This window comes from Schistocerca piceifrons, chromosome 3, assembly GCF_021461385.2.
Source record: "Schistocerca piceifrons isolate TAMUIC-IGC-003096 chromosome 3, iqSchPice1.1, whole genome shotgun sequence".
NCBI lineage: Eukaryota > Metazoa > Arthropoda > Insecta > Orthoptera > Acrididae > Schistocerca > Schistocerca piceifrons.
In genome coordinates this window covers 533,426,385-533,443,126 of record NC_060140.1, presented here as the reverse complement: position 1 = coordinate 533,443,126, position 16,742 = coordinate 533,426,385, and the positions used below count along the sequence as shown (strand labels likewise).

Sequence of the window (16,742 nt, the reverse complement as noted above, 5' to 3'; positions counted from 1 at the left end):
GCACAATACGGCGCTACAGTCTGCAACGCCTGTATAAGACAACAAGTGTCTGGCGCAGTTGTTGGACCGTTTACTGCTGCCACTCTGGCAGATTATCAACCTTTAACTAAGTTTGAACGTGGTGTTATAGTCAGCGCACTAGCGATGGGACACAGCATCTCCGAGGTAGCGATGAAGTGGGGATTGTACCGTGAATATCAGGAATCTGGTAAGACCTCAAATCTCCGACATCGCTGCGCCGGAAAAAGATCCTGCAAGAACAGGACTAACGACGACTGAACAGAATCGTTCAACGTCACAGAAGTGCACCCCTTCCGAAAGTTTCTGCAGATTTCAATGATGGGCCACCACCAAGTGTCAGCGTGCGAACCATTCAACGCAACATCAGCGATATAGGCTTTCGGAGCCAAAGGCCCACTAGTGTACTCTTGATGACTGCGCGGCACATAGCTTTACGGCTCGCCTGGACCCGTCAACACCGATATTGGACCTGGTCGGTCGAGTCTCGATTCAAATTGTATCGAGTGGCTGGACGTGTACGGGTATGGAGACAACCTCATGAATCCATGGATCCTGCATGCCAGCAGGGGACTCTTCAAGCTAGTGGAGGCTCTGTAATGACGTGTGGCGTATGCAGTTAGAGTGATACGGGACCCCTGATACGTCTAGATACGACTCTGACAGGTGACACGTACGTAAGCATCCTGTCTGATCACCTCCATTCATTCATGTCTATTGTGCATTCCGACGGACTTGGGAAATTACGGCAGGATAGTGTGACGCCCCACACGTCCAGAATTGCTACAGAGTGGCTCCAGGAACACTCTTCTGAGTTTAAACATTTCCGCTGGCCACGAAAACTCCCCATACATGGACATTATTGAGCATATCTGGGATGCCGTGCAACGTGTTGTTCAGAAGAGATCTCCACCCTTCGTAGTCTTAAGCATTTATGGACAGCCTTGTAGGAATCATGGCGTCAATGCCCTGCAGCACTTCTTCAAACGTTAGTCAAGTCCATGACACGTCGCGTTGCGGTACTTCTGCGTGCTCACGTGACCCCTGCACGATATTAGGCAGGTATACTATTTTTTTGGCTCTTCAGCGCATATAGTGAAAGATATAGATGCTCTCTAACCAGTTTGCGCTATTCCATAAGTGAAGTTTAAAACAGTCCTTGGGGCTGATTCGAGCAAATCGCTAGTGAAGTCTTTTTATTTGAACATAACTGAAGTTTCCCTATCATTGTTTGCTAGCTGTCTCGATTTTGTAGGGATAGGCCCCAATTTTAGAAAATTGTCTCGAGTCGCCACATGAATATGACTTGACATCCTCAAGTCCCTACGTCATTGGTCTACTTTTACAGTTTTATCTTTTTATGTCATATTGCATAATTTTTAATTTCATAGTCTTAACTTCATCATCTTATTCATCAAAGCCAATGTGTGTAAAATACACGAGAGAGCAAAAAAACTGTGGTTTTTAATGTCAATATTGTTTCGCCGCCTCGATTTGTTAATAGTGTTGTAGAGTCTGTCGTATTCGTAGTTTATTTTCGGTGTGAGGATAACAACTGACAAAAGTTAGTAAGAATTGAACATCTAACATATTAAATGCTATCTTTTGTTTAATACATACGGACTTTTTGACTTGCGAAACGTGGCAGTGTCCTGACTTTTGACTTGCCAAAGGTGGTAACCCTATGCATCAATCACATTGTCAATATTATTTACACAGAAATATACAGCGATGACGATAAAGTAAAATTTTATATATTTATTTTTATCATTGTTTCAAAATTTTGTAAATGTGCAGAACAACATCGATCATTCGAATACCGATCAACCGAAAGCGTTCCGGTTGGTGAATTCCAATTTGCGCGTGCACTACGTAGAAATAGCGTTGGCGCCGAGCTGGCCAATTCGGCGTTTTCCCCTCACCCTGCCAGACGTCGTTGCTCGTGCTGTTCACAGTAGCGGTTAAAAACAAACGTGTAGCTCTAGATGTTTTTGATAAACTTAAATAATATACCAAATAGCTTGGCACAGCTTTTGCTGTAAACACAAAAATTCTGAACTCTGTCGAATATTTTTGGTCAACATAATCGAGAACATCTTTCCTCACTTTTCGATGTGCAAATAAAAAATACACATAAATCAGTGTTCACGCTCCCACAAATGATAAAAATAATGCTAAAAATAGGGAAGAAATAGATGAATTCTGGGAAAACCTTAAGGATCATATATCAGAAATCCCAGAAAACAATTCAAAAATACTTCTAGGAGATTTTAACGCTCAGATTGGAAAAGAAAAGAAATTCCGCGATATTGTCGGCAACTTTCCCGCACACAAACGAACCAACAAAAATGGAGAAAGGTTAATTATGCTCTGTAAGCAGTTTAAACTCAAGCTAATGTCAACACGTTTTAAACATCTTCCCAGAAAACAAAAAACCTGGGTATCTCCGATAAAGAGTATCGGAGAATTTCAAATAGATCACGTTGCCATCTCCTCCAAATGTGAAAAAGAAATATTGAACACACGTGTCCGAAAATCTCTAAACCTCAACTCCGATCACTATCTCACGAAAATAAAAACTAAACTGATCCCACAAAACAAACAGAAAAGCAGAAACGGTGAATATAAAAACAGAAATAAAATAAATTTTGATCTTACAACCCTGAGAAATTACGACCTTAAGTCCAACTCTAACCTCAAGGATTTTCAAAAAAAACTAAAGACATTCTCCCCTTCACAAAACCTCCAAGAATTTCAGAACAACTTGATTGAGGCAACAGAAACAACCTTTCCAAAAAAGAGCAAACCGAGACACCCGTGGTGGGACAGCAACTGTAATGAAGTTCTGCATGAAAGACTTAAAGCCTGGAAAAAGTGGAACTCACATAAAACTGAAAACAACTTTTATGAATTTTAGCAAGCCAGAAAGAATGCCTCGAAAACTATTCGCAACACCAAGAGACAATATGAAAAACAACAACTGGACTCAATCGAAGAGAATTTCAAGAAATGCAACACGGCAGCTTGGTACAAAACATTCAACAAGAAACTCTGAGGATACCAGTCCCCTTGCCTAAACCTTATGAGAAATAATAAGACTCTCGCCACCAACAATACTGAAAACTGTGAAATCCTCGCTGAATAATTTGAGACACTCCTAAACTGCCAAACACCCATCCAGACTCTCAGTTTTACGCAACCAGAAACATTACCAACACATTCAACACCTCCGACACGAGAGGAAATCACAAACATAATCAAAAATCTCAAAAACAGGAAAGCATGTGGAGAAGACACAATTACAGCAGAAATGCTCAAGCTTGGGGGAGAAACATCAGTAGAAGCACTACACAAAGAACTTGAACAAGTATGGGAAACCAAGAAAATCCCAAGTCACTGGAAAACTGCCCTAATTCACCCTTTGTTTAAAAAAGGTGACAAAAGGGATGTTAACAACTATCGTGGAATATCGCTTCTCCCAGCCCCATACAAAATTCTAGCAAAAGCCCTGCTCAATCGTGTATCATCAATTATAGAGGGAAAACTTGGAGAATATCAAGCTGGCTTCAGACCAGGAAGATACTGCGCCGAACAAATTTTTAACCTCAAAACAACAATGAACTATTTATCTACAAGAAGCAAGAAATATTTCATAACATTCATTGATTTCAAAAAAGCTTATGACTCAATCGATAGGGACACACTCATCAAAACACTTCGAGAATATGAAATAGATGAAACAACAATCACCATAATCAAAGAAACATTAACAAATACAACATCAAAAGTAAAATTCCAAGGAGAAATTTCATGGCATTTCGAGGTCAAAACCGGCGTCAGACAAAGAGATGCGCTGTCCCCGGTACTCTTCAACTGTGTTCTGGATAAAGTCATAGCAGAATGGAGAAAACTCACGCAAAAACATGGAGTTGAGAAAGTCCAAATTGGAGGGAAGTGCTACAAAGCCATTGAAACCAACTGTTTTGCCTTCGCTGACGATCTCGCCTGTTTAGCTTACACACAAAAAGACACAATAAAACAAATAGAATTACTTAAAGAAACTGCTGAAAAAGCAGGCTTGCAAATTTCATTTGAAAAGACAGAAATCATTACAAATATCAAAAATCCACCAAAGAAAATAACTACGAAATACGGGAAAATACAGGTATCTAAACATTTTAAATATCTTGGTGAACTAATTCAGCCTGTGGCAAAAGGTCATCAGCCTGCAGGGCTAGAATACAAGAGCTAGAGACAGCAACTCACTACTGCAGACAAATGAATTCAAAAAAATGTATATCCAAAAACATTAAACTCAGACACTACCAGACTGTCATTAGACCGCAGATACTATATGCATCAGAAACACTGGCAAATTTTACATACGCAGAACAGATAGAAAATCGTGAAAGAAGAATTGTGAGGACAATTCTTGGACACAGGAAAATAACAGATGATCAAGGCAAGCCTGTATACAGACTAAAAAGCAACAAAAAAGTGTATACGAAGTGCAGCAAAATTACAGACGAAATTAAAAAAAGAAGATGCTCCTTTTATGCTCACATCATGAGGATGAACCCGAATAGGCTTACAAAACAAACATTTTCGTACATCGCAAATCTAAAAAATAAAAATTTATGGTTTATCAACACAGAAAGAGATCTAAAAGAAATGGGCATAGATCAGGAAACAATATTTAACAGAAACCTTTTTAGAAAAAAACTGAATTCATTCACGGGTTTCGGTGTGAAAATTAAGAAGACTTGTGGAACTGAATGGTCTGAAGAGAGAAAAGCCGCCTTCAACGCAAGAATGAAAGAAGTGTGGACTGAGAGAAAGAAGACTTCCCAGAAGCGCAAGAAATAACTGTTTTCACGGTCTTTAACGGCCAAATTTGTATATTAATAATAATAGACCAGTCGAAGAGAGTTCTAGTGGATCAAACTTAGCTTGGGAATGTAAAGTTGGAAATGCTACAATATCGGACATACAAAAGAACAGTGATGCTGTTACAAAATTTAGGAGCGTACTTGATAGTGAAGACAGAGGCTTGCAGAGAAAATCGATGAAAATGTCAGAAAGCCCGGATGTATGTAATGCAGTTTAATCATGGCTCTTGCAGATACTTAACCAAGAACAAGCAATAAATGCCCTTTATATGTGAAATAAATGAACGAGAAAAAAGGTGCTAACACTCATTTTAAATCGAATACCCGCTGGCATGGAATTAGGAGATTAGACATCCAGGAGGAAAAACTCTGTGTTGATCCTGAAGTAGCTATACAGTCTTTTAAAAATACACTACTGGCCATTAAAATTGCTACACCACGAAAATGACGTGCTACAGAGGCGAAATTTAACCGACAGGAAGAAGATGCTGTGATATGCAAATGATTAGCTTTTCAGAGCATTCACACAAGGTTGGCGCCGGTGGTGATACCTACAACGTGCTGACGTGAGGAGAGTTTCCAACCGATTTCTCATACACAAACAGCGGTTGACCGGCGTTGCCTGGTGAAACGTTGTTGTGATGCCTCGTGTAAGGAAGAGAAATGCGTACCATCACGTTTCCGACTTTGATAAAGGTCGGATTGTAACCTATCGCGATTGCGGTTTATCGTATCGCGACATTGTCGCTGGCGTTGGTCGAGATCCAATGACTGTTAGCAGAATATGGAATCGGTGGTTAAGGAGGGTAATACGGAACGCCGTGCTGGATCCCAACGGCCTCGTATCACTAGCAGTCGAGATGACAGAGGCATCTTATCCGCATCACTGTAACGGATCGTGCAGCCACCTCTCGATCCCTGAGTCAACAGATGGGGAAGTTTGCAAGACAACAACCATCTGCACGAACAGTTCGATGACGTTTGCAGCAGCATGGACTATCAGCTCGGAGACCATGGCTGCGGTTACACTTGACGCTGCATCACAGACAGGAGCGCCTGCGATGGTGTACTCAACGACGAACCTGGGTGCACGAATGGCAAAACGTCATTTTTTCGGATGAATCCAGGTTCTGTTTACAGCATCATGATGGTCGCATCCGTGTTTGGTGACTTCGCTGTGAACGCACATTGGAAGCGTATTTTCGTCATCGCCATACTGGCGTATCACCCAGCGTGATGGTGTGGGGTGCCATTGGTTACACGTCTCGGTCACCTCTTATTCGCATTGATGGCACTTTGAACAGTGGACGTTACATTTCAAATGTGTTACGACCCGTGGCTCTACCCTTCATTCGATCCCTGCGAAATCCTACATTTCAGCAAGATAATGCACGACCGCATGTTGCAGGTCTTGAACGGGCCTTTCTGGATACAGAAAATGTTCGACTGCTGCCCTGGCCAGCACATTCTCCAGATCTCTCACCAATTGAAAACGTCTGGTCAATGGTGGCCGAGCAACTGGCTCGTTACAATTCGCCAGTCATTACTCTTGATGAACTGTAGTATCGTGTTGAAGGTGCATGAGCAGCTGTACCTGTACACGCCATCCAAGCTCTGTTTGACTCAATGCCCAGGCGTATCAAGGCCGTTATTACGGTCAGAGGTGGTTGTTCTGGGTACTGATTTCTCAGGATTTATGCACCCAAATTGCGTGAAAATGTAATCACATGTCAGTTCTAGTATAATATGTTTGTCCAATGAATACCCGTTTATGATCTGCATTTCTTCTTGGTGTAGCAATTTTAATGGCCAGTAGTGCATTAATAAGGAGGGTTAAAAATGAATATCTAAAATACAAGCGAAACTAATTTCTTCTGGAAGAAAATGCCTAGAAAATCACTGGTTACTAAGAGTGAAATGTTAGCGCTTAGTTTTAAGGCAATAAAATCAATTGCTACTGCTTTTCGTGAGACATTTAATACAAAATACAGTAATACAGGGTGTCCCAGAAATATTGCGACAAACTTCGAGGGGTATTGGAGGGTGTCTCGCGGAAAAAATCGAGGATAGGAACCCGTGTCCGGAAACGCCATCCAGCGACGCTGCAGAGCGTCGAAGTTACAGGCGCCGGCACCTGCACTAGGCCACCCCTGCGGCATCAGAGATGACTCTGTAGGCTGACGGATCGTAGGTGGAACGTCTCCAAATGTTGTTTGTTATACAGTAATCGCGAGTAATTGCTATGGTAGCCAGTGGAGACTATGGAGCTAGCTGTTGCGTAGAATAGCGCTGTCTCCTATGAATGCGCTGTTCCGTTGGTGGACACCGGTTTCGGACACGGATTTCCAGCCGCAGTTTACTTTTCTCCTGGAACCCTCTAAATTCTCCATTGTTTCTCGGTGTGCAGGAGAAAAATAAACAGCGAATGGAAACCTGTGTCCAGAACAGTCATCCACCGAAGGAACAGAGGAGACAAGACCTTTCGGCGCGCTCCATGTTCCTCCACTGTAGATCGAGGCAACCAGATGCGATTACTGAATAATAAAAGACAGTGAGGGAGGTTCCGAGTAGGCTCCGTCCTTATACAAAGTAAAGTTTGCTGCCGAAGGGGTGGCCTAATAATAGCAGGCTCCGGAGCCTGTAGGATCGTTGGATGGAGTTTCCCGACACGGGTTCCTATCCTGAATTTCTTCCTTAAGACATCCTCTACAAACCACGAAAATTGTCTCAAAATTTCTGGGACACCCTGTGTATGTAAAGTTTATGTGTGATTCAGTGCTTCTTTCTTTCATATTCATATGAACAATGGTACACAGGGCTGGTTCCAGAACACTTTCCAGCACAAGCGTCTTATCACTTGGAGACCCTCCTCAACTGAGGTTGACTATATTGGCAAAAGGTTTCTCTAAATCGACAAAAGCTATAAACGTAGGCTCTTCCTACTTTAAACTATATTCCGTGATAAGTCGTAGGTTCAGTATTGCTTCGCATGTTCCTAGGGTCCTACTGAACCCAAACTGATCTTCAGCGAGGTAAACCCTGTAAATAACTCGTGTTACTATTTTGCAACAGCTACAGAACATTTACACGTCCTTCACTACGTACGCAATTCTGTCTATACATGCTGGTCTGTAAACACACCAGGAGACTGTACTAGAAGATTCTTGTATTGCTGTTTGAAAGCACCATCTCACTCTTTCCACTTCCTTTGCAAATTTTCGTTTACACTGTCGGTCGAACTATGAAATAAAATCTGTTTGTGCGTTAACTTAGCTTTGACACTCCCGGTGACAAGTGTTCGAGTGTAGCACTCCGCAACTTGGGAGCTGCTACCACTGAGTGCTCCGATGACTCTCCCGTTGCAGACAAGAAGCCCCGCTGGTACCGGTGGCTGTGCTCCGGCGGCATCGACCCCGCAGCGCCGGACGACCCGCGCGACAACGGCGAGCACGCGTGCATGGCGTTCTTCCGCGACCACGCGGCCGCCCTGCTCAACAGGAGGTCCGTCAAGGCGGTCGTGCTGGTCGTGTTCGCCGCCTACCTGGCGGGCGCCTGCTACGGCATCACCACCATGGAGGAGGGCCTGGAGCGCCGCAAGCTGTCCCGCGCCGACTCCTACTCCGTCGAGTTCTACGACCGCGAGGACTTCTACTTCCGGGAGTTCCCCTACCGCATACAGGTTAGCGCATTTCCTTTGTCTTCACAGCGGTAACAGCTGTTTTCGACATGTCCACGGTTTTGCTTAATAATACCATAAAAATGTAAACAAAATCTTGGAGCGCACTTACAGTATTATCTGATGCATCGAAAATGCCGAAGTAGTAATGATGGATTATTATGGATTGTTACAAGTGTCAAATACTGTGCCTGACAAAAAAGGTGAAGAAGGGACCGATGGCCTCAGCAGTTTGGTCCCACAAGACCTTACATCAAAAATGTTGTGATTATACATATGTTTATATCACAAAACTAGCCATTCTTTGCCTGTCCGCCTACCATGATACACACCGCTGGTACATGCCGTAAAATGTGAAAATATGTACTTCAAACCCATCATGAACAGACTTCAAGATTGTACATTCTCGAAGACTGAATTAATAGTTCTACTTTTATCAGTAACATCACGCAATTTCTTCCAGTAATAGCTTAAAAATGAAGCATTTCCGGACATGTGACTTTTCCCCTTTATATGAGGAAACTGTTTCAACCATTTTTCGATGTATTTTCGAAATCCCCACATTACCGTGGTCGCCCTTACGCAGCCTGAGATTGTAATATACGTATCTACCCAGTCTTTTATAAAAAGACTGGAAGTTGACTCACGAGGCAGTGAAAAATGCGCCAGCGGAGGTAATAACTCGTTACAGTTTCTTACAAGAGCGAAATATTTAGGTCAACTCGTCTCACAGGTATGAAACTCTTACATAGGCCTAGTAGATGAGAAATCACAATTTGATTGGAAGATTTCTTATAGAGTTATGGTTGTACCTGTCGAGAATGGCCAGGGGCTGATTTAACCATCAATAATATGTAAAGAACTTATGTACCCAAGATGGAATCGCGGTGGTACATTTTCACACTACATAGCAGTTGCTGTACCGAACACGAAGAAAATATGTAAGATTAAGAATTCATTTAGCGAACAGAAAAAGAGAAAGACAGAGGCGGTTCGAAAAAGAGCTTTTTGATTTGTAAAATATTTATTTGGTTAGAGTGAGAGTGTTAGTGGTATAATCATAAGCTCCAAAGAGAAATTCAGAAGGAATGTTATTGATAATTTCGAAAGGAATTCCTCCAGACAATATGAAAACACATCTCGCAAGAGACACTAAGCAAATCTGTATTACTCTCTTCCATAAACATGTAGCGTAATGAGTAAGACTGTAAAATCTGAGCAGTTGTGATAAAGATGTTAGTTATACACACACCATCCCGGAACGTGCACAAAATGGTGTAACGTTAATGGTAAGCTATAAGCTACTGCCACACATCGTAAAGAGACTTTCGAAACACAAGTTTCGATGACAGTGGCACAAGACGCTGTTGATGGAGATTTATTCGTCGGACAGGGATCTTAGGCTAGACGGCAACCTCTGACCTACCCAGAGAAATAGCCAATCATTATCTAGTGCAATACTGACTATAAATTGCTCTTTTGTGTTACAGGTTGTTATCACAGGAAACCTGAACTACTCTGACCGTGCCGTGCAAGACGAGATCGAGAACCTGACGCAGACGTTCGAGAACACGACTTTCATCTCTTCGCCGCTGTACACGGAGTCGTGGCTCCGCTCCTTCGTGGGCTACGTCAGGAGGAACGAGGACTACCTCAACGTCAGCATCGACACAGAACAGGACTTCATCAACACACTAAAAGAGGTCAGTCGGCTTGGGCGTAGGCTCACCTATAGTAATTCCACATGACTGTGCAGAATGGCCAGAAACAGTCTGGAAAGCTTGTAAGGGTGTTCCAGAGTAGGCTGTGCTGATAAATAACTGTTGAGAAAAAATTCGGTATGTTGCGGAGTTTACTGATTAAGACCGTTGAAGTTAGACAATCGGAGACGGTGCCGCCAAATGTGTGCTTCAGTTGGTATCCTAAAACCGGACACGATAGCGATACAAAAATTGGACATGGGACGGTAATAAGGATCGAGCCCTAGCCAAAGGCGCAGCAGTTTCTTCATGCGCCGTCACCTACGGTATGAGAACAGCTGACACTCATGGTACTCGAATCTGGCGGGCCGCTTGAATTAGCACGCGCAGCTGCCTGACTGGTGATCAACTCGTAAACAAGCTTTTCACGCTGTATCTGACCACCCTGCGTATGAATTACAATCCATTTTCGGCGAGTAGACGACTTTTTCGTATGTATTTATAAAATAAATTACAATAATATTCTTTAAAATGGATGAAAAACAGTCTTCGTCGCAATAAAATATGGGTCATAACACCTGCTCCGTCCACCTCCACCGCCTACCATCGTGGTATAAATGCTTTGAAGATGGTCACATTCTGAGCGAAACCGGTAACAATTGTAAACAAACATTTTATTGCGGTCAAGACTGTTTTTAATCTGTTTTAAAGTACACTCCTGGAAATGGAAAAAAGAACACATTGACACCGGTGTGTCAGACCCACCATACTTGCTCCGGACACTGCGAGAGGGCTGTACAAGCAATGATCACACGCACGGCACAGCGGACACACCAGGAACCGCGGTGTTGGCCGTCGAATGGCGCTAGCTGCGCAGCATTTGTGCACCGCCGCCGTCAGTGTCAGCCAGTTTGCCGTGGCATACGGAGCTCCATCGCAGTCTTTAACACTGGTAGCATGCCGCGACAGCGTGGACGTGAACCGTATGTGCAGTTGACGGACTTTGAGCGAGGGCGTATAGTGGGCATGCGGGAGGCCGGGTGGACGTACCACCGAATTGCTCAACACGTGGGGCGTGAGGTCTCCACAGTACATCGATGTTGTCGCCAGTGGTCGGCGGAAAGTGCACGTGCCCGTCGACCTGGGACCGGACCGCAGCGACGCACGGATGCACGCCAAGACCGTAGGATCCTACGCAGTGCCGTAGGGGACCGCACCGCCACTTCCCAGCAAATTAGGGACACTGTTGCTCCTGGGGTATCGGCGAGGACCATTCGCAACCGTCTCCATGAAGCTGGGCTACGGTCCCGCACACCGTTAGGCCGTCTTCCGCTCACGCCCCAACATCGTGCAGCCCGCCTCCAGTGGTATCGCGACAGGCGTGAATGGAGGGACGAATGGAGACGTGTCGTCTTCAGCGATGAGAGTCGCTTCTGCCTTGGTGCCAATGATGGTCGTATGCGTGTTTGGCGCCGTGCAGGTGAGCGCCACAATCAGGACTGCATACGACCGAGGCACACAGGGCCAACACCCGGCATCATGGTGTGGGGAGCGATCACCTACACTGGCCGTACACCACTGGTGATCGTCGAGGGGACACTGAATAGTGTACGGCACATCCAAACCGTCATCGAACCCATCGTTCTACCATTCCTAGACCGGCAAGGGAACTTGCTGTTCCAACAGGACAATGCACGTCCGCATGTATCCCGTGCCACCCAACGTGCTCTAGAAGGAGTAAGTCAACTACCCTGGCCAGCAAAATCTCCGGATCTGTCCCCCATTGAGCATGTTTGGGACTGGATGAAGCGTCGTCTCACGCGGTCTGCACGTCCAGCACGAACGCTGGTCCAACTGAGGCGCCAGGTGGAAATGGCATGGCAAGCCGTTCCACAGGACTACATCCAGCATCTCTACGATCGTCTCCACGGGAGAATAGCAGCCTGCATTGCTGCGAAAGGTGGATATACACTGTACTAGTGCCGACATTGTGCATGCTCTGTTGCCTGTGTCTATGTGCCTGTGGTTCTGTCAGTGTGATCATGTGATGTATCTGACCCCAGGAATGTGTCAATAAAGTTTCCCCTTCCTGGGACAATGAATTCACGGTGTTCTTATTTCAATTTCCAGGAGTGTATTTTGAGCCAGACCGCTGTTTCTACACGAGAAATGTTCTCAAATATTAATCGTAATATTGTTTATACCATCATGTGTAATGTATTTGGGAATTTTGTTTTACACTACTGTTGACCACAAAACGGGCTTTCCATTTCTTTCAGTTGTGGTTGTTCAAACCAAACCCGTTCTCGCTAGACGTGAAATTCAACGACGAGGGAACCAGGATCATCGCCTCTAGATTCCTGATTCAAGCTGTCAACATTTCAACATCCAACGACGAGAAGGCCATGGTGAGGGCGCTCAGGAAAATCTGCCACGAATCGCCGCTCAACGTCAGCGTCTTCCATCCGTACTTCGTCTTCTTCGATCAGGTACGCTCACAACAGTTTCATGTACAATGTACGATCAATAGTTGTAGACTGCATAATAAGGTAGTCGCTTATAGATTACACCTATCTTTTTCTTTCATTAAACATGAAACACATTTAATCCATCATCAGGGCTGTGTATATGATGGAGCTTCTCATTAACTCCCATGTCACTGTTTTCAGTCTGCTCTGATAACGTAAATATTTTCTGCAATAATGGAAGGATTATTACGAGGAATGATCCAATACAGATTTGCATCATACTGTATGAGAAATAAAGCAAAATCAATGCCACTGGTAACAATTTGCTACAAAAAATAGATAGACATCTGCTTATATTAGAAGGAAAATAAAGCCGGCTACTGTAGACTGTTCTCTGAAACTTAGCGCTGTAAGCAGCTGTGACGATAAAAGACAAAAAAGATAATGCCATAAATGCCTAATAGTGATACACTGGGTGGTTAAGAAACTCACGGATAAGCATTAAACAAGTTGGGGCCATACACAGAGGAAAATTTTTTGTTAATAATCAACGTTCATAATGTTCAGAGAGAGACTGAAACTCTTCTTAACACAGGCCCTACACAACAACAAAATTCCCCCCTAAGCACTCCACTCACTATTAATCTCTTCGTCCTATTTTAGAGTGCAGAAGAACACTGTCATTATTTTAAGAAACTTTCTTCAAAATTTCTGTTCCCAAACATTCTGTTCTCGACGGCATTGACCATTTCATTTTCTGCTCAGTCTTATGAATATTTTTTTGAACAATATAAATGGTTGGTATGCAGACATTGAGCATGTGTAAGAGCAACGCTTGCAGCACCTGGTGAAGATGATTAGGGTGACCTAGTAAGTTACATGTTCTGAAATGGAACTGTGAACCCACTTGGACAACTGAAAGAATATATGCTGTTACAATAATCGTTAAGTTTTTCACGACCACGTCCTTGAGATTAGTGGTGTCTGTTTATTCCCTGCAGGCGTTTATTTTGGATTCTTGGGACGATATATATTTGACAATCTGACTTTTTGGTAGCACGAAATAGAAAATAGACGCATCCAATCGGTATATGTTAATTGTATAATGTCTTGATCAAAAATATTTTAGTAGTTTCCTCACATTAAACAGAGAGGTGCATGTCGTCAGCTTTGTCGGTACAAACCATAAGTTTGCACTCATGATACACTAGTGCTTTTTGTTAATCTATTTCGTTTCTTTTTGAAGATGACAAGTTACTGAAATGCATCAGGAATCTAATAAAATATCTGCAGTCGAAACAAACATATAATAAAATTATATAAGTACATCTAAGACCATTCCTTCTCATTTTGTATTCATGCAATGCACGTGTATTTTCGATCAATATGTCTGTCATTACAGTTAACTTTATTGGCTATCAGCCTATAATGATTGCAAGAAAGGAATGCTGAAAGACTCCATAAAAGATGTAATATGTACAACGAGTTTTGTTTTGTTTTAGTTTGAATTGGTACGGCCGACGTCGATCCAGAGCATGATCATCGGCGCCTCGATCATGATGCTGGTGTGCTTCATCTTCATCCCGAACGCCCTGTGCTCGCTGTGGGTGGCGTTCTCCATCATATCGATCGAGGCTGGGGTGGCCGGCTACATGGCGCTCTGGAGCGTGCGCCTCGACTCCATCTCAATGATTAACCTCATAATGTGCATCGGCTTCTCCGTGGACTTCACAGCACACATCTGCTACGCCTACATGTCTTCCAAGGCCACGAACCCTCAGGAGAGGGTGAAGGAATGCCTGTATGCGCTGGGCCTCCCTATCATCCAAGGAGCGTCCAGTACCATTCTGGCTGTGATCTCCCTGCTGCTGGCAGGCAGTTATATCTTCTTGGTATTTTTCAAGATGGTGTTCCTGGTCATTTTCTTTGGAGCAATGCACGGCCTCTTCCTGTTGCCAGTCCTGCTGTCGATATTTGGGCCCGGTTCCTGCACGCGAAAGAAGAAGGAGGAGGACGGCGAGGCACCTGTTGAGACCCACCTGTCCGCAGTGGAGAAGGCTTTCCCACATCCCTACTGTATTCCGCATCCGTCTCTTCAGCCGGCTCACCAAAACGGGTACCCTTTCCGCAAAGCAAACGGTGATGCCGGAGTCACTCCTCAGCCGCTCTTCCTCGGTGGTTCGGCGGGCACCCCGTTCCACCACCATTTCGGGGTGCCTCTGTCTGGGCTTTCACCCTACAGTGGCGGAAAATACACTGACGGCAACGGTGGCGGCGTAGAGAAGGATCTGGGTCTGGGAACGTCGGGAGAAGACTCCAGCGAGTCCAGCTCCAGCAAGTCTCAGAGGCGTCTGCAGAAGAAGACGACCGCGGCCGAGGAAGAAGACGAGGAGGAGGCGGCGCAGAGACGCCGCTACCAGGAAGGGTGGCGCAAGTCGTCGGCTAGCCTGGAGGTGTTCCGTAGAATCCCCGAGGCGTACAACAACTCTGGCTACGTCAGCGACGAGGAGGGGCGCGGCCGACCCCGCCATTGGCAAGATGGCGACGCCCCGCGTGGCCGCGCGCGCCCTCGCGACGACGCCCACATCCCTAGGAGGTACACCGTGCACGAAACGAACGGCGCGCACGCGCACAGCCGGCCCAGGTCCCGATCGCAGCACTCGCCGCGCACCGGCCACCAGTACCAGGTGCACTCCAGAGGCGCGCCCGGCTACCACGGCGACCACAAGTTCCGCTGACACCGCGGGCCGCCTTTCCCACGCGGCAATACCTGGACGTACGTCGGCCTGTCCAAGCTCCGGACAGTCCTCTGCCCGAAAAGCCTCAGGGACCACAGCGATGGAAACAACCTCCGGAGTACCGTGAGGACAGTTCGTCGGTTAAATGACACCGCTTACAGATCTCCATTGTAGTCCATTAACGTGCGTGAACGGTGTCTTGCCTCCGTGATAATTCACGAGTTCTGGTAGGTGCAACGGCTATGTTCAATACCAACTTTTTGGAAGTATAACCAGAATAATGTGGAAGAAGCGGGAAAGTAAGCTAGTTGCAACTCCTCCAGTTGTTTCACGTGGACTGACACTTTCCGTGGTCAGAATGTTCAGCAGGACGTTACAGAATACTAACAACGACTGTGTAATTTTGTACGAGTGGTTCGAGCGACGTGTGAATATTTTTTATACCTTTTATACAATGTTGTTGCGCCGTTTTCTGCGTCTCGAGAAGAGCCGCACCCCAGTACTATACGTCTTGCTCATCGACGGTGTAATCGATAAGTTAGTTGCCTGGAAACAAAACTGTGATGAACCCCTGAAGATGAAACAGTTTTGTTGTTTCCATTCGGCTAACAAGTGATTTTAAAATATACCTCTAATGAAATGGGACATTAATTGTTATTTATATTTTTCGGTAAATGTATTATCCTACAAGCAAACCTTTATATGTAGAGTGTGTATGTCAGATCCTGGGTTCTTGAGAATATTAATTTTGAAATGGAAAATCCAATTCTATTCTTGTACTTCTTTCAGATATGCTTTGGAATTATTCTATGATAATGCTTATTTCGTAATGTTCGCCAGTAAGTCTTCCACACCATTCTCTCTAATGGATCTCTTTCTCATACAGTGTAAATATCTGTAGCCAAAGACTTAAATAAATGATAGCAACTGTTCGAACTCTGGAATTCGGTTTTTTATGTGTGTTTCCGTATTTCGGAAAATTTCGTTTGGAGTTTTTGTAGTAGTTCCAAACGCAAATGATATTTTCAAAGTTTAGATATTTCTTTTTTAATTCATCTAGACTCTACATTTTTATGTATGAACGTTTCAGAATACCAAAGTGGTGCAGAATTCAATTTCCCCCAACCAAAAATGATCCGTTTGACTCTCGAAAGCACCAAAGACCTCGAAGTATTGTTTCTATTAAACCGTAAACAAAAAAGTCCAAGCAGTTCCTTCCTTTTACAAACGAAGCGACATGCCTCACTGGAAAT

General features: G+C 44.4%; 1 protein-coding gene across 1 annotated transcript in view; it reads left to right on the top strand.

Moving 5' to 3' along the window:
• Window positions 1-16,405, top strand: part of LOC124788210 (patched domain-containing protein 3) — a 394,908-nt gene extending 378,503 nt beyond the window's left edge. Inside the window, exons 7-10 of the mRNA XM_047255388.1 lie at window positions 8,273-8,586; window positions 10,074-10,286; window positions 12,563-12,772; window positions 14,254-16,405. Coding sequence (XP_047111344.1) covers window positions 8,273-8,586; window positions 10,074-10,286; window positions 12,563-12,772; window positions 14,254-15,489 — 1,973 coding nt within the window. The 3' untranslated portion in view covers window positions 15,490-16,405. The remainder of the gene's footprint in view (window positions 1-8,272; window positions 8,587-10,073; window positions 10,287-12,562; window positions 12,773-14,253) is intronic.
• Window positions 16,406-16,742: the final 337 nt, after the last annotated feature.